This window comes from Eulemur rufifrons, chromosome 27 (genome assembly GCF_041146395.1).
Source record: "Eulemur rufifrons isolate Redbay chromosome 27, OSU_ERuf_1, whole genome shotgun sequence".
Classification (NCBI taxonomy): domain Eukaryota; kingdom Metazoa; phylum Chordata; class Mammalia; order Primates; family Lemuridae; genus Eulemur; species Eulemur rufifrons.
In genome coordinates, this window is record NC_091009.1 from 23,070,920 (window position 1) to 23,089,539 (window position 18,620).

At 34.8% G+C, this 18,620-nt stretch overlaps 1 protein-coding gene across 5 annotated transcripts; it reads right to left on the bottom strand.

The window, feature by feature from the left end:
• Positions 1–664: 664 nt before the first annotated feature.
• On the bottom strand, positions 665–18,578 carry TATDN3 (TatD DNase domain containing 3). Of its 5 annotated transcripts, none has more exons than XM_069459414.1 (11): positions 18,462–18,578; positions 16,706–16,738; positions 15,645–15,718; positions 15,345–15,429; positions 11,668–11,730; positions 10,641–10,750; positions 10,422–10,477; positions 9,001–9,113; positions 6,518–6,520; positions 4,709–4,807; positions 665–1,379 (listed from the first exon to the last, which is right to left on the bottom strand). In XM_069459414.1, the coding sequence occupies exons 1-11, from the start codon at positions 18,525–18,527 to the stop codon at positions 1,236–1,238; spliced, it is 846 nt and encodes a 281-aa protein (XP_069315515.1). In that variant the 5' UTR covers positions 18,528–18,578; the 3' UTR covers positions 665–1,235. The 5 variants fall into 5 exon arrangements, with proteins under 5 accessions (XP_069315515.1, XP_069315514.1, XP_069315513.1 ...); XM_069459416.1 differs by having other exon boundaries at positions 1,259–1,345; XM_069459413.1 differs by lacking the exon at positions 6,518–6,520 and having other exon boundaries at positions 4,709–4,786.
• Between the last annotated feature and the right edge of the window lie 42 nt (positions 18,579–18,620).

Sequence of the window (18,620 nt, forward strand, 5' to 3'; positions counted from 1 at the left end):
AGAGACGGGGTCTCGCTCTTGCTAAGGCTGGTCTGGCATTCCTGAGCTCAAACAATCCTCCCACCTCGACCTCCCAGAGTGCTAGGATTACAGGTGTGAGCCACTGTGCCCGGCCTGCTCTCTATCTCTTGCTCACTACTTTCCTTTGGTATGATCACAACACTTGGTAAAATACACACAATTTTTTTTTTAAATTGTGGTAAAATGCACATAACATAAAATTTATCACCTTTATCAAGCATATAGTTCAGGGGCATTAAGTACATTCATATTGTTGTGCTACCATCACCACCATCTATCCACAGAACTATTTTTACACCCAATATTTTTAGATTTTTATTTATTTGTTTCTTTAGAGATGGGGTCTTGCATCTCACTATGTTGCCTAGGCTGGACTCCTGGGCTCAAGAGATCTTCCTGCCTCAGCCTCCCAAGTACCTGCGACTACAGGTTACAGGTGTGCACCACTGTGCCTGGCTTATGCCTAAGATTTTTAAACTTAAAAATATAAAATATTACTGTACACAAAAAAAGTCAGAGACATTTTTAATAAAGCCATTTACATTTTAAATATGTGACAAAATTTAGACTGGAACCTAAAATCAGTTTATTAACTAAACTTTTGGGCTTAGTATTTATAATGGTAGTGGTTGTTCAAACTATTGGCCTTATAAGTAAGTCAACATCTAAGATCAGTGTGAAAACCTTAGATGCATTTTTCCCTTAAAGAGAAATAATTAGAAATACTAAATGTCCAATTTTACAGACCTAGAAAAGAGAAGATTTCTGATAGTATAAGAAACCAGACACTCCTACCTTCACTAGTTAAATCCTATGAGAAGTAAAACAGGTGGTGACAGATCAGACTTTAGCCTACTCCATCCTCATCACAGTAGTACTTAGTCTTACCGGTGGGAGCCGCCCTTCCCAGAAGCAATGGTTTCAGTTTGGATGGTGGTTCTATTTAATGTGACAATGTAAGAAGTAGCAATATTTTCCCAATATCCTGCCAAGACTCAGCTAATTGAAATACAGCACAAGGCTAGATAGAATCTGATCCTAGGGTTTCAGCATCTAAGCCCAGTTTTATTACTGAGAGAAATATTGCTCTCAAATTATAATCTTCTATATCCCTATAAAACGGCTTCCTCAGTTCAGATTCTTCAACAGAACATTTCTTTTTTTCAAATGGTGACCCCTGCAGTTGATTTGGTTTGCAATAAATGGTTATGAAGCTATTTGTGGAGCACGTGTCGAAGCTTGGGAAACAGTTTTAATGCATTCTGTGTCGTCACTTCTATGACTTCTTCTACTGAGATCCCTTTCACCTGGGCAATATATTCTGCTGAAATGGAAATGTTTCGGGGCTCATTCCGTACCTGAAACAGAACAAAGCAAACACTAAGTCAAACATAACACTCAAAGGAAGCAGATCCTTGGAGACTGTAGATAAAATAGCAAAAAATGAATTGGTAAAAATAACTGATGAGGGGAACGGACACGCCTGGAGCTCTGACTTGGGGAGAAAGGCGGTACATGGGCAACGTATGTAACCTGCAATTCTGTATCCCCCATAACAATAAGATGAAAAATAAAAAACAAAAACAAATAAAAAAAAATACTTCACTAAGAAAAAAAAAATAACTGATGAACTCCCCCTTTTTTATGGGGGGAGGAGGAGTGAGGGGAGGTATGCCTGCAATTTCAACCGTAAGTCTATGTTGTTCTTAAAAAGAACCCTGGGGTATTAATAATTGAGGTCCCTACCTCCTAGCATATGGAGCAGTCTGCAAATAGTGAATACCTGGGGATCTGTCTGACTGATGGATTAATTGTCCTTTAGTTTGTTGCTTAAGTGAATGCTTGTAAAAGTTACTGTTCTGCTGCTTGGTCCCTTTCCTCACAGGCTACATGACAGTTTGATCCAAGAACTGTTATCATGCTTTGGAAAGACTAAATAAATTATGTACTACTGGTATTTCACTGATTCTAAGATGTGTTTCCCCTATATGTATTTTTTTCTTTTCTTTTCTTTTTTTTTTTTGAGAGTCTTGCTCTGTCACCTGGGTTAGAGTGCAGTGGTGTCATCATAGCTCACTGCAACTTCAAACTCCTGGGTTCAAGAGATCCTCTTACCTCAGCCCCTCGAGTAGCTGGTACTACAGGTGCACACCACTGCACCTGGCTAATATTTTTCTCCTTTTTTTGTAGAAACGGGGATCTCACTCTTGCTCAGGCTGGTCTCAAACTCCTGGCCTCAAGCAATCCTCCCGCCTTGGCCTCTCAAAGTGCTAGGATTACAGGAGTGAGCCACCGTGCCTAGCCATTTCCCCTATATTTTAACATCTCTGAAATCGATATAGTATGTTTTATTTACATTCAGTGGCATATAATATTATAACTGGCAGTGTTTTTTTCTATCTTAATGGTCATAAAACAATGATATACAATGGTGCATCTACAATCAGTAGTACTTAGATTTGATGAAATAAATGATTAAGTATCTACTCAGAATGATAATGTTCAGAGGAATAAGATTACTGTTATGGTAAAAAAAATTTTTGGTATTATAGCCTAACAAAATAATAAAAAATATACACAAAGATTCAAGTTCAAGGACATTCTTTATATTGCTTATAATATAATCTAGATGAACAGTATCAGGTTAAATATATTATGGAATATTACATAACTATTCAACATGATGAAGAAAAGCATATTTATTAATATATACAGAGGTTCACCACATAAAGGCCAGTTATGAAATAATGTGTTCAGGCTAATCCTATTTTTATGAAATATATATATACATACACATACATGAATATAAAAAGTCTAGAAGGACATATTTAGTGTTTTCTGTGGGCAAGGCATTGCTCTAAGATTTTCATGGAATTGCTCATTTAATCCTCAAAATAACTCTATGACTTAGGTCATAGAGTAACTATAGTAACTTAGGTACTATTATTATTAGCATTCCCTTTTTTATAGATAAGAAGGGATCCTAAACAGCTAGTTAGTAACCCGGCTAAGGTTCATTAGAGTTTATGCTCCTAGGTACTACAGTATAGTGGTAACCTTTGGGTGGTAGATGACTTTTTTTCTTATTTATGATTTTCTGTGTTTTCTAACTTTCTAGAACAAACACATTTTACTTAACAAAAAGCATATCTGGCTGAACAAATTCATTTATTCAATACAAGTTGATTATCCCTTATCCAAAATGCTTGGAACCAGAAGTATTTTGGATTTTGAATTTTGGAATATTTGCACATACATAATGAGATATCTTGACGATGAGACCCAAGTCCAAACATGAAATTCATTTGTTTCATATATACCTTATACACATAGCTTGAAGGTAATTTTATAAAGTATTTTTAATAATTTTGTGCACAAAACAAAGTTTATGTTAAGTACTTATATGTGGAATTTTCCATTTGTGGCATCATGTTGATGCTCAAGAAGTTTCAGATTTTGGAGCATTTCAAATTTCAGATTTTTGGAGGGAGGCTCAACCTATATTTATTTTGCACAAGGCACTATGCCAGAAACTCATGATTTTCATCAAATCAACTAAATACAAACATAAAACTGAGTTACAACAGCATTCAACATTTATTCCTGTTTAGGGAGAAAAATGCCAGGTCCTTTTCTTTCCATTTTACACTAATTAGGAAGGCAATTTTGTACCATTCTGTCCTGTACCCAAATAGAAAAAATTAGAGTTGTTATCCTCTACTTTGTCATTCTTCTGTCTTTTACATTCTTACACAAGCTGATTTATAAAAAATATGTAATTAATTAGACATCAGCTAGCAAAATTCATATGATAATCATACATAATCATAGTTTGTTAATAATCACATAATAATCACTACTGCTCCCAAACCTCTAAATTTTGAGTGCCAGTTCTCTGAATTTGGTAGGCAACAATACACAGATGTGATGAGCAGTCAAAGGCACTTATTAAACTGCACATTGAGAGGTCATTGTAATAGGCACTGTCTAAAGCAAATACAGCAGATACTGTGGCTTCTTTTCAGAAAATTGTAACTTAAAAGAGTAGCAATATGAAAGAGCATGACATTTAAAATGTGATTCTTTGTGGCCTACAATAAAATGAGATACTACAACCAAGATCACATAAATAAATCAATGACTATTTTAACACACCAGAAAGAAACAGAACCTCATTATAATATGATAATTAAAAAAAGAAAAATGAACATTTATTAAGCACCTATTATATACCCGACACTGCTAGGTATTTTCACATACATTACTTCTGTAATCCTCATCATAATTCTTTAAAGAGTTTTATTATTTTACCCATATTTTATAAATGAAAAAGCAGTTTCACTTATAAATGAAAAAGCACTTTCAGAGAGATTAAGTAGTTTGCCCAAAGTCAGGTAGCAGAGAGCAGACAGGATTTGAATCTGTCTTTCTTACTGTGGACATTGTGCTTTTTACTATACTGGTCTGACTCTCATTATTACATAAATTTGATAACTCCTTATCAAATACTCACTGGAGTATAACAACTATATTTAGAAAAAACCTGAAATAAAGTTAATATAACCCCTCAACCTAGCATTATTAGGATTCCACTGTATTTATACTATTATGAGAAACACAGCAAAACTGAAAATAGCTCAAATGAAAGTTACAATCTGAATAATGTAGAAATTAGAAAATCACTTACTTGTTTTTCTGGTCCTAGTGCAGGTGAATCTGTTTCTAAGCATATGGAAGTTAAAGGCAACTGTTTCACAAGTTTCTGCTTCTTAAAGAAAAGAGAAAGCTAGTAAGTTTAAAATATGAGAAATAAAGATAAAATAAGGAGCATTAAATCTACATGCTAAAGCATCTTATTCTGTAAGAACTTAATGTTTAAGCTTTAATGTTCAATTAGTAAATGCTACCTGAATGCCTACTATGTTCTCATTATTCCACTACTAACAAGTTATGTAAAAATATAAACCCTCATTGCCAAAAATTATCCAAAGCTTCCCGTAAACCAAAGAGTAGCAGCCATAGCAAAAATGAGGTATACCCAGCAAGAAATCCAAACATCTGATATCACACGCCCACTGAAAGATCCAAGGAAATGACTTCTGTTGTTTCTCCACCATCACCACACTCAGTGTTTCTACCATTCACTTTAAGGCACTCAAAGCTTAATGTTTATAAACCTAAGGTTCTTACGCACATATAAATTTAGATTGGGTGGTGGATGGTTTATTTTTTTGTTTATGATTTTCTGTGTATGGATTGTAAGCACTGCAATTAACTCAGTAAGTTTTATGCCAAGAACACAATTCTCTTGCTCTTTTTAAAATTTAAAAATGGGAAAGAGATACAAATGATGCATAGTGGAACATGGTTAAAATCAATTATTTAAGATTAATTTCAAAAGCACAGAAATGGATATTCTCATGTACTGTTGGTAGATGAAGTTTAAACTAGCATAACCTTCCTTGGAAGAAATGTGACAATTTACGCCAAAATTTTAAAAATGTATAACTTTTACTCAGTGATTCTATTTATAGGAGACAGCTGGATAAGTGTGCATATGAGTTTGTAAATATAAAAAGGTATTCATGGAGACACTTTAAAATAGTGAAAAACTGGGAAAAAGTAACTTTTATTTAAGGTAGTGCTTAAATAAATTATGGTACACAATTTATGGTACACACCATGAAATACTATGGATTCATTATAAAAGAAGAGGTAGGTCTATATTATAGACACAAATAGTCATGAAGCTAGTCAAAATAAAACAAAAAGAGTAGCATATTCATTTATTTTATCTGAATCAATATTAACAATGGTTCTCTCTGAGTGGTAGGATTTAGGTTTATTTGAAATTTGTTGTTTCTTTTCTGATGTGTTTTAATTTTCTATAATATATAACTGATAGCTTTAAAATTAAAAAAATAGCATTTTCAGACTTGGGAAAGAAACAGTACCACAGCTAAAGACTACTACTAAATAAGAAATTTCTCCACAAATGATAAAAGTAGCAAAAATAAAAATAAATCTTAGACCATCAATTAACTTGACCTGACATTTATAGAACGCTCCCTTTAACAACAGCAGAATACACATCCTTTTCAAGTGTGTATGTGCCATTCACCAAGATAGAACATATTCTGGGCCATTAAACAAATTTCCACTAATTTAAAAGAATTAAAAGCATACAATGTAGGTTCTCTGAATACAATGGAAACAAGGTAGAAATCAGTAATAGAAAGATATCGGGAAAATTCCTAAGTATTTGGAAATTAAACAACACATTTTAAATAATCTTTATAATCAAAGGTTAATTAGAAAATATTCTGAACTGAAAAAAGTGAAAACAGAGCATATCAAAATTTGTGGAATGCAGCTAAAACAGTGGTTAGAAGGATATCTATAGCATTAAAGGTTTATATTAGAAAACAACAAAGGTTTCAAATAAATAAACTAAGATTCCACCTAAGAAACTGTAAAAAGGATAATATATCATGACCAACTAAAATTAATCCCAAGAATGCAAAGTTGGTTCAACATTAGAAAATCAATCCATATAATTCACAATTTTAATAGGCCAAAAATAAAAAAAAAAAAAAAGACCATATGATCATCTTGGTAGATGCAGAAAAAGCATTGGCAAAATCTAATAACCATTTCTTATAAAAACTCTCAGCAAACTAGACATATAAGGAATTTCCGTAACTTGATAAAGGGCGTCTATGAAAAACCTACAGCTAATATACTTAATGGTAAAATAATGAATGCTTTCCACCTAGGTGAGGAAAAAAGCAAGAATGTCTGCTTTTTGCACTTCTATTCAACATTGTACAGGTGACTGTACCCAGTGCAATAAGGCAAGAAAAAGAAGTACTACCTGTACATGCAACAATATGGCCAAATCTAAAAGCATTAAGTAAAAGAAATCAGACCCCAAAGCACACATACATGATTTCATTTATATGACATCTAGAAAGGCAAAACTATAGGGACAGAAATCAGATCAGTGGTTGCCAGAGACTGGGGGTGAAGGGAGGGGATTGAGTAGAAAGGTACATGTGGAGTGAAGCAACTTTCTGTGATGGACATATTCTATATCTTAAGTGTGGTGGTAGTTACATGACAGCATCCCTTTGTCAAAACTCACAGAATTGTATACCTAAAAAGGGTGAATCACTATAGGTGTACTCCTCAATAAACCTGACTTTAAAAACTACAGATCAAAAACAACAAAACATATAAATTACTTTGCTGATGGAGATATTTAAGAAAATCTTGGCTGTAGTTCTACACTCTCTTTACCTGTATTAGTTTTTAAGTTGAAAGACAACTTATTTTAAGATAGACAACTTACTGTATTTCTCAGAATTTAAGGGTGCCATTGATTGTAACATGCACTTCAATTTCACAAATAAAATATGAAAGAATTAATGTCTCAAAATTAATGAAATATGGTAAGTTTCCTAAGATTAGTTTTTTATTTTTTTTGAGGTATAATTCATATAGCATAATATTCACCCTTTAAAAGTATACAGTTCAGTGGTTTTTACTATCTTGACAAGATTGTATAACCATCACCACTATCTAATCCTAGAACATTTTCATCATCCCCAAAAAGAACCTCCATACCCATTAACAGTCACTCTCTGTACTCATTCCCTAGAAATCCCTGGAAACCACTAATTTACTTTCTGTCTCTATGGATTTGCCTAGTTTGGACATATAAGTGGAATCATGCAAGATGTAGTCATTTGTGTCTGGTTGCTTTCTCTTAATGTAATGTTTTCAAGATTCATCCATGTGGTAGCATGACTCAGAGCTTCATTTCTTTTTATGACTGAATAATATTCCATTGTATGGATATAGCAAATTTGGTTTATCCATTTATCAGTTGACGGACATTTAGACTGTTTCTACTTTGTGGCTGTTATGAATAATGTTACTATAAACATTCATGTACAAGTTTTGTGTGGACTTTTTTTTTTGAGACAAGAGTCTTGTTGTCACCTCCGCTACAGTGCAGTGGTGTCATCTTAGCTCACTGAAACCTCAAACTACTGGACTCAAACAATCCTCCTGCCTCAGCCTCCTGAGTAACTGGGATTACAGGCATGTACCACCATACCCAGCTAATTTTTCTATTTTTTTGTAGAGATGGTGTCTTGCTCTTGCTTAGGCTAGTCTCAAACTCCTAAGCTCAAGCGATCCTCCTGCCTTGGCCTTCCACAGTTCTAGGATTACAGGCGTGAGCCACCATGCCCAGCCTGGACATATGTTTTCATTTCTTTTGGGTATCTACTTAGGGCTAGAATTGCTGGGTCACATGGTAATTCTTTGTTTAATTTTTTGAAGAACTACCAAACTGACAGGAATGAGTGATATATCACTGTGCCTTTAATTTACATTTCCATAAAGGCCAATGAGGTTGAACATCTTTTTATGTGCTTATTGGCCATTTGTATGCTTTCTTTAGAGAAATATCTATTTAAATCATTTGCCCATTTTTAATCAGGTTATTTATCATTTTATGGAGTTGTAATGGTGTTTTACATACTAGTCCCTTATTAGATACGTGGTTTACAAATTTTTTTCTCTTTCTGTGGGTTGTATTTTCACTTCTTGATAATGTGCTTTGAAATTCAAAAGTCTTAAATTTTTTTATTATGGAAATTTAAAATTTTGATGATGTTCAATTTACCTACTTTTTCTTTGGTTGCTTGTACTTTTGACTTCGTATCTAAGAAGCTATTGTCCAATTAAAGGTCACAAAGATTAAGACCTATTTCCTTTGAAGAGTTTTATTTTAGTTTTTACATCTAGGCCTTTGACCCATTTTCTGAGTTAATTTTTATATATGTGTGGGGTAGAGACCTAAGATTAATTTTTGTAATGTAACTAGATTAGTATCACAGTATGTAATAAAAGTTCATATTTTAAATTGTATGTCACAATGTATAGGTGAGTTTTAATGAAAGAATTTACCTGTTTACTTCTTATGATAGAAGGGGGTACTGAGAAAAAGTACCCAGCTTTTACTCCTTCCATGGCTACAGATGGCCGACCATCAAATGCATGCAGCAGTACCTTGTCAGCACCTCTCAGAAATAAAGGATAAATCAGAGTTCCATTTTATTTTATGAACTAGAGGTTTTCCCATCAATCAAATTAAACAGAGATCTGAAATTTTAAGTAAAATGTTGGTCAGTAAGATATAAAGGTGAAGTTCTATGATTTCTAAAGGGTGGATAAATGTTACAGTGTAGAGTAAAAAAATGTTACAGTGTAGAGTAAAAATATAGTCAATTCTTTTCTTCAGAATAAAATTAAGTAAAATTGAAATACAGTTTAAAAAGCAATTATTTAAACTGCCTGCACCATCAGAGCTTTTCTAGAAGTCTATGAACTGTCAAATTATTGTTCCTAATAGGGGGTTTTTAGGCAGTCAAATTGATTTTCCTAACAAAAATGCTAGCAAAGGAGAAATGAAGAACTATGTATTAATAAATGACTCACAAATTTAATAGTCAGAGTTGGCTTCACAAAACCACCTCCAGTTCTTAAAGATAGCTCCTCAGCCTGCATTAAAATCATGCCTTCAGTGATTCCAGAGGGGTTCAGTATTCATCACTGAGGAATATGATTTCTCTAGTCACAGGCAGTTAGATTGACTTCACTATTTGACAGTATTTTTTCAAATGGTGGGTGTGACCATTAGTGGGTTATAACCATAAATCTGTTTCGAAATCAATTTAATAGGTCACAACCAATCAATGTGCACTTATATGTATGTGTGTATATATGTGCTGTATAGATACCTATATACACATGCACATACATGTACTGCTTATTAAATTTTTGTTACTTTTCTTTACATGTATATAAGTCTCAAAGTATACTTCTGACTGTGGATGGCATTTTAAAAATAATGCTATAAGATATATTTTTACTTTCGGAACTGGTGATGACGGTATACTTTATGTAATGATGGTCACAATCTGCTTAATACCATTTTCTGAAGGAGCATCCAGAAAACATACAAAACAGTGACCCACTGTGACTGCTGTATAATTGCCCTTCTTTGTCTTGTTTTTCTCTCTTCCTTGTTAATCAGCTGACAGAGCTGATTAAGAATTCAGAGCCGCTAATTTTTAAGTTAAAAAATATCAATTCTTTGATTCAATTTTTCATTTATGTTATCCTGGCTTGATAAATATTACAATTGCTCTGACAACCTTGCAAATAATAGCCTGACTTGTAACATTACCTTAGATGATTTCCATTTCTACTTTTGCCCCTGCCTTTCCCTTTAAGAAATCAGATTAAACATGGCTTGCTCTATGAGAATATGGACTGGAATTGTCAAAAGTGAACATTAGGCACATTTCTCTCAGGAACCTAAATACCTTGCTCAAGTAAGAGGTTGATGGTAGGTCTTCCAGCAGAGCGTGAGTGAACATTTCTGTTTAACAACAACAAATTTCCTTTTAAATACCAATCTGAAAGTATTATTTTTGTTCTACTAAAGTATTTCAGATGAAATGTAGAGTCCTCCATTTCAGAAGGATTCTGATCATTATTTAATTTACTCTATAGCTATTAACATAGAAAGATAATTAACCTACAAAGGCAAGTTTAGTCTTTTGGCTAATTGGACCTGTCTGATTAGAACTTGTCTTTGCTCTTCCTTCTGTTCATCAGTGCCAGCAAATCTAGGGGAGAAATCTAGTCCAACCTGTAACAGAAAAATAAAAGATATTACCTATGTATGATTTAATGAACCTCAAAAGAGATAATATGAATCAGTGCTGTCCAACAGAAATATAACATGAGCCACAAATGTGAGCCCCATAAAAATCTTTAAAATCTGATTCTAGTAGCCACATTAAAAATATTAACAAAAACAGGTAAAATTAATTTTATTAATATAATTTATTTAGCCCAGTACATCCAACATATCATTATTTGAACATGTAATTAATATAAAAATTGAGTTATTTTACATTCTTTTTTTTGGTACTAAAACTGTGAAATCCATAGTGTGTTTTATACTTACAGCACATTTAAATTCAGAGCAATCACATTTCAAGTGCTCAACAGCCACATGTGGCCACTGCATTGGACAGCACAGATTATAGATGACTGCTTCCCTTGAGAGTATTCTGACATACATTCTATAATCTATATTCTGAATTTAAGTGTTATTCTTGTCTTTTATCTCTTATTAAAAATGGAATTTATCACCAAGCAATGAAATATTTCACATTTATAAATTATTTAAGTAAAATATGTCCTTTAATTACAAACTCTAGCCTACATAAAGTATGTTTCTAAATTACTTATGAAGAGCTATATATACTACTTTAACTCACCAGAGCAATGACCCATATTTAAGCAAAAAGAAAAAAAGCAGTGTTTAGAAATGCTATTAGTTTTCTCCCATTAAGATAAGCCTATGGTAAGGCTTTCCATTGTTTCATCCCCAAGCTGTCTTGCTTATTGAGAAAGTAGTAACAAATTATTATTCAGCTGAATGAGGTGAACATAACTATCCAAGTCAGTTATAATCATCAATACTGAACTAAGGATTATTTTCATATATCATATGGAGGTCTAGCTTACAAGTTGTTTGATTAGTTAATGGGTGTTTACCTCTCCAATTGCCAACAGCCGATCTTTGTAATGCTCAATAATGGGCAAAGCTACGTCCAAATCCTGGGAGGAAAAAAGTATAATCATTAAAATGGTAAGAAAAGGGAACTGATATTTCACAAGCACTTACTATGTGCCAGACATAGTAAGATGCTTTACATACATACATTTAATCCACTTCACCAAAGAACTAGGAATAGTAATCCTTTAATAGTAATATCCTTTAATAGTAATCCTTTAATATTAATACCCTTTAATATTAATCCTCTACCTCTAAATTTGAGTAGAATTTAGGAGAGATATCCCATATCCATTCAGGTTATAAGAACATGAACTTTTATGAACATGAATTTTATAAAGATTCCCACTTCTGTTTAGGAGGTATTTCCTGGCATTTAGGAGGCATTTGGATTTCCTAGAACACCACAGAAAGAGAAAAGCAAGCCACCAGGTGGTCATTTTCACAAGTGAGTTTTTGGGATTGCATTGTTACATTCTCCTCTTCAGAGTACTACTGGTTGATGAGTTTATAAGAATGATGATCCCATACTACTTCCTTTGTAGTCCTTCCTTTCTTTATACTCCTTCCTTCCCCTCCCATTCTCTCTCTCTCTCCTTTTCTTTCTTTGTTTTTTCAGACAAGGTCTCACTATGTTGCCCAGGCTGATTTCAAACTCCTGGGCTCAAGCAATCCTCCACTTAGCCTTCCAAGTAGTTGGGACTACAGGCATATGCCACTGTGTCTGGCTTCACTAATTCCTATTATCTTCATAGTCCTGCTGGGCCTATTTGTCCTAAAGGTTCAGCAATAGAAACAATAAATATCACACACATGCTTGTTTGTTAACTATTGAAGTAGCTGTGTATCATTAGTTTCAATGATATTACCTTTTCCACTTAAGAAAATTTGTTAAGAGTTTCCTTCTAAGGAAGGGAAAGATAAATATATGTAAAATTACTTCTTGGCACTTTTTAGACTACTTTGTGGATTTTAGTTTTAAGATATGTAAATTGCAAAGTATTTCTACTGATAATCAGAACAAGAGAGAATTAAGAAACGAGAGGTAAAGCAGGCCATAGAGGAACAAGAGGAGATTTTATAATTATGCCTCTTCAAAGAGAGAAAAGGTGAAGCAGGGTAAATTGAGGCCTTAGAAATATATTCTAGTGGACTTGATGAAGAGGAATTAACATTGTCATGAGGAGTGAAGAGTATATAACCCTAGGTATCAGAGAAGTTATCTGACAACAAGCTGAGTAGGTTAAACAGTATCAAACAAAGATTTTTCCATATCAAACATCCAAGCTACTCTATGACTCTGGGACCCCAAAGGGACTAGAGAAGTAGGAGAAATTACCCAGGAAATGTTGGATACTTAGAAAGTACAAGTCACAAAGAAATTGCACATTTGGATGAAGATCAGATGTAGAAAAAACCATGACTCCTGGACTATATATTATTTATGAAAAAAAAGAAAACAATTTTACAGTGAAATTATTCAAACTCCTAATGGAATAGATCTAGAAGTTTTTAGCAAGTAAAGGATGACAAGTAGAAATGAATAGAATATAATTCATATTATTTAATATATACATTTGTGTGTGTGGTCTTTATCATTTCATTTTAGTAGGTGTGAACATATTGTAAGGATATTTATAATTCTATTTCTCACCTAAGTTCTATTCCCACTTCCCCCATAAAGTCTCAAGTTCCTTAATGGCTAACGGTTTCATTATGTTTTTTTAAAAAAAGATCCTATACCTTATGACTGGGAGTAAAACTACTACATAATTATTCATGATTTATAAATGAGGAAATTGAGACTTGGCAAAGTTAAGTAACATGCCAGAGATCACAGAAACCAATAGGTCAGGTCTCTCTGACTTCAAAGCCCATGCTGTTTCCATTTTTCACACCATAGCCAAGGGGATCTTCTTAAAATATAAACCACAGCTTGTTACTTATTACTTTAGTTCTTAACATTGCATGTAAACTAAAATCTAAGAAGCATTCAGGTTGCTGCTCAAATGTCGTCACCTCAAAGAGGCCTTTCCTGATGACACAGTCTAAAAACCAGCATTCATAATACCTATCACATAATATTGTTTTATTGCCTAGCACTCTGGGAGGCCGAGGCGGGAGGATCATTTGAGCTCAGGAGTTCGAGACCAGCCTGAGCAAGAGACCCCGTCTCTACTAAAAATAGAAATAAATTAGCTGGACAACTAAAACTATATATAGAAAAAATTAGCTGGGCATGGTGGCACATGCCTGTAGTCCCAGCTACTTGGGAGACTGAGGCAGGAGGGTCGCTTGAGCCCAGGAGTTTGAGGTTGCTGTGAGCTAGGCTGACACCACGGCACTCTAGCCCAGGCAACAGAGTGAGACTCTGTCTCAAAAAAAAAAAAAAAAAAAAAAAAAAAAAAAATATATATATATATATATATTGTTTTATTGTCTTCAAAGCACTTAGTGCTATCTAAATTTTTCCTGTTCTTGTAATTGTTGATTGTCTGTCTGCCCGATCTAGAATCTAGCTGAGGGATTTCACTCACTGTTGGATCTATAGTGCTGAGAGCAATGCCTGGCATAAGGTAGGTGTTTAGTAAACACCAGTTGACTAACTAAATGCCTATTAGTATTAATAGAAACCTCTACATAAAAGAGAGAAGAGCTGCCCTGCTATGATTCCCAACATTTCGGGAATTATAACTCTGGCAATTTAGCTAACTTTATTACACTCAACAACTAAGCTACAGGATAAGCATTTTTACCTGAAGTGAATTAAAAGTAATTTTATTTTGAAATAAGTAGAGCTACCTGGGGTATCTTAATATACAAATAGAGATACATTATTATATATAAAAAATGACCCCCATCTTAATTTATTCATAGGCAATAAAAAGTCATTACCTCTTCAAAATGGGGGTATCAACCCATTACGTAATAAAGCACTCAAGAAACTGCATCCTCCTGATGCTGAGTTAGGAGACAAGTATGAAATATAAGACATACTGACTATTGTGAGTCAGTGAGGCCTTGTGGGTATTGTGTTTTAAGAGAGGGTACAAAATCAATGCAATTTAATAGATTGTGAGCACTCCTATAGCAATGGTTCTATATTCACAGAAGATACTACTTACTTAAACTCATCTGTTTCCTTATAGTATGGCACCTGTGAATTTGTATCTTTCTTTTTCTAGATATTCGATCACTTTTTTTGCTAAAGCAATATGACCACAGGAAAAAAAATGTGAAAAAAAGTTACTCATAATTTTACTAGATCATCACAAACTTCTATCATTTCTGTGTTTTTCTCTCCAGTCTTTTCCTTATGGAATATATTTTTATGTAGCTGTCACTCATGGTGAATAAACCATTTGGTAACTTGCTTTTCTCCCTGTAATATACTGTACAAATTTTCCATGTGCTACATCAACTTTTTCTACAAATGCATTATATTTAACACTATACAAGTTAACTAATGATTCTTTTATTTCTTAACCTCTAGGCTATTTCCACTTTTTCTTTAAATGATGTTGTAACAAACATCTCTGTGAAAGAAGGTTGTGTTTTCTTATTTTGGACTACTTTCTTAGAATATAAATTAGAAAAAGGAGGATTAATGAGTCTAAAGATATCATTTTTTATGGTTCTTGTTTTATATGACCATTACCTTTAATGTGACACTTCTTTGGTCTTCTAGTGAAAGTCCCTGAACTGGGTGAACACCCAAGCATGGCAGGACAAACCCACTATACCTGAAAATGTAGAACTAATTAAGGACCCAGCAGTTGTAGACAAGTAGACTACAATGTTACTCTAAAGAACAAGTAGAAAAGAATCTCTTTTAAGGGCTATGTTAAAATGCTTTTTCCTTCTTATTCCCTTTAAAATGGATCTTTGATGTTGTAAATTGGACATCATAACTATGTCCTTATTCACAGCTCTTTAAAATCTTAATTAGAAGAAGCACCTCTCTGAAAGTTGAATAATCTTTTCAAATTCTCCTGAGTGTTCGGCAACTGCCACAAGGGCCACAACATTGGCCTGAAAAAAAAAAAAAAAGAATAGAACAGAGTCCCAAACAATACACACATATAATATAAATCATATAAAATTTTAAAGTTTTCTGTGCATTAGTTATCCTTGTTCACTCATGCTCCATCAATATAATCATAATGGTTATCACTGAGTATTTACTATGTTTCAGGCCCTATGTTCAGTGAATATAAATATTCCCTCATTTAATCTACACAAACCTGTGAGGTAGGCATTGCTGTAATCCACTGTATAGATCAGAAGACAAATTTTTGGATGGAGTCAAATAACTTGTTCAAGGTCATTACGCCTATGTAATTCCAAAGCCCAGGCTCCTAATTAAGTTGCCACAGTTAAAGTTGGCTGTATATAAAAATGTACTGGCAACCAGTTTTGGTTCTATCACTTTCTGGGAAGACCACAAAATACTAGTTACAATAAATTTCATAAATATATCCCCAAATGATAATCGTTTTCCAAGAAAATCAAAATGTTTCAGAAAACTTTTATATATATATCCCATATCTCAAGAATAATGTGAATTTAAAAACTGAAAGATGGACCAATCTGTTCCATAGTAAACATGGTGGCTGTGGGAACACGTTTTGAATTCAGACTAACTTGTTTCTATCACTTTACTAGTGTGTGTCTTTGGACTAGTTACTAATCTTTAGGCCTTAGTTTCCTCATCTATAAAATGGAGAGTGGTTGGCTATGAAATAGTAACTTTCTCAGAAGGCTGTTGTGAAACATTTATTGAGATAAAGTTCAGAAAGGGCTTAGCTCAGTGACTGGCACATAGAAAATGCTTAATAAAAGCTACTTATTATTAGTGACTGAAACAACATCAACACAGTATATGCAAATTTCAAGATGTTTTAGCTTAAAATTAGTAGGAAAAATAAAAAACAAAAGGGCAATGATAGATATTTTCTCTTTTTTTGTTGTTATTCTTAAAGACCAGTGTCCTAGTAACAATTAAAGATATTGACTTACCTTCTTGGCTTTCTCCAACACATCATCCAGATCCTAAAATAACCATAAGTAATCACCATTATTTCAGATGAATAAGTAACTGCCCTTTGGATGTGTGTATCAATGCATTTGAGACACCGTAAGAATGACAATGATAGCAAGGAACAGCGTGGTGGAAAGCAAAGAGGCTACACTGAACCGCCTCCTTCTGTTAGGAAAGTCTGCCTTCTGTTCCCACTCCAGTAAGAAAGAAACTTCAATTGTAAAATATAAAGGACATTTCTCCATGCTTCTCTTACTCTACCCCTCAGTAGCATTTGGAACCCCTCCCTTGCCTGCTCCTTTCTTCTTGAAATATTTTCCACTCTTGGCTTCTGCAACACCACTCTCTCTCACTGGTGGCTGCTTTTCAGTCTTCTTGACTGGCTCTCTCTCTTCTTTCTGACTTCAGGACCCTCTGCTCCTTTCTTTGCTTTAAGTGATCTTATCTCTCACACTTTTAAATATCATCATTCTGTTGAGTTCCCAATTTTTATCTCCAGCTTATACCTCTCCCCTGAACCCATGATTCATGTTTAAAATAACTATTGTGACATCTCTGCTTGGATGGGATTAGATTTTCCAACATATCCCAAACATAAATCTTTATTTTCTCCCCACAAGCCTATTCCTTCTGCCATCCTCCCCACCCTCATCCCAAACCTTGATCTTTCCTCATCTCAGTAAACAGCACCACCAATTATGGTTCATATTAGCACAAGCTAATAATCTGAGCCATCCTCTAGTCCCGCCTTTCCCTTGCTCTCTGCATCCAATTCTTCAGCATGTACTGTGAATTCTATCTCTAAAATATATCTTGAATCCATCTACATCTCTCAAACTTCCCTACTATCACCATGATGCCAACAACCAACACCTCTTGTCTATATACTGCAAAAGCCTCCTAACTGGTCTTTTAGCTTCCACGCCTCTCCTCCATCCATTTGCCACACAGCAGCAAAATGGTCTTAAAACGGATATAAGATCTTGTCATTCTCCCTTTAAAAAAAAACCAAAAAACCTTTCAATGGACTCACAGTGTGCTTCTAACGTAATCCAAACTCCTTACTAACCTACTTCATCTATTCCCAGTCTTGTTTCACGTCTCTCTTTCTAGCTCATCAGGCTCCATCCAGTCTTTTGGCAACTGGAATGTACTTGTGCCAGCAACCTACCTGCTTTCCTCACCACTATACCCTCACCCTCTTCTTGGCTTGGGCGGCTCCTCGTCCTCCCAGCCTGAAGCGTCACCTCCGGAGAGGTTCCGCCCCTCAAATAGACTCCCGCTCTTCCTTCTCTGTTACCAGTCTCTAGTTTCTACTGTAGCAGGTAAAATACTTTGTAACTGATTTTGTGTATGTTTTATTCTCCTTGTTTGCCTTCTGCCCGGTTAGAAAGTGTTTCGTGGACCACTTCTTGGGAAAAGTGGCATCCTAGCCAGGAGGTGAGAGGCCGGTGGGAAAAACACTCCGGCCAAGGGGAGGTAGTGGGGAGAACTGCAGGAACCGAGAACAGCAAACAAAAGCCTATGGAGATAGAGAGCTTACTGCTCTTAAATCAGAAAAAAATAAAATAAATATCGGTATATGTGAGGTTAAATAGGGAATGAGGGGCAGGTCACAGGGCCACATACAAGGGCCTGGGGAGGATATGGGGCTTCGTTCTAAGGGAGGAGAGCAAAGATAACCTGAGAGGAAAGGACGGGGGCCTTCCCGCTCCCCGCATTGCCCTCACATACGTGGTCAAAGTCCGAGTCGGAGAGGTGGCAGTGACAATCCACCAGCCCTACGCCCACCGTCCCCATTGCCGTCCCTGCCTCTGCCGCCCTGAACGCGCCAGCCGAGCCTGAGTCGGAACGTTGAAGCTGCTGCGGCCTGAGCTTCCGGCCGGACGTGTG

What these genes read in the sequence shown, in the direction of transcription:
- TATDN3 (XM_069459414.1), bottom strand. Translation starts at nt 18,527, where the DNA reads ATGGGGACGGTGGGCGTAGGGCTGGTGGATTGTCACTGCCACCTCTCC. An exon ending in TGTTGGAGAAAGCCAAGAAG is followed by an intron (nt 15,719 to 16,705) that starts GTAAGTCAATAT and finishes TTTTTTTTTCAG; the next exon opens with GCCAATGTTGTGGCCCTTGT. An exon ending in GGCTGTTGGCAATTGGAGAG is followed by an intron (nt 10,751 to 11,667) that starts GTAAACACCCAT and finishes TTTCTGTTACAG; the next exon opens with GTTGGACTAGATTTCTCCCC.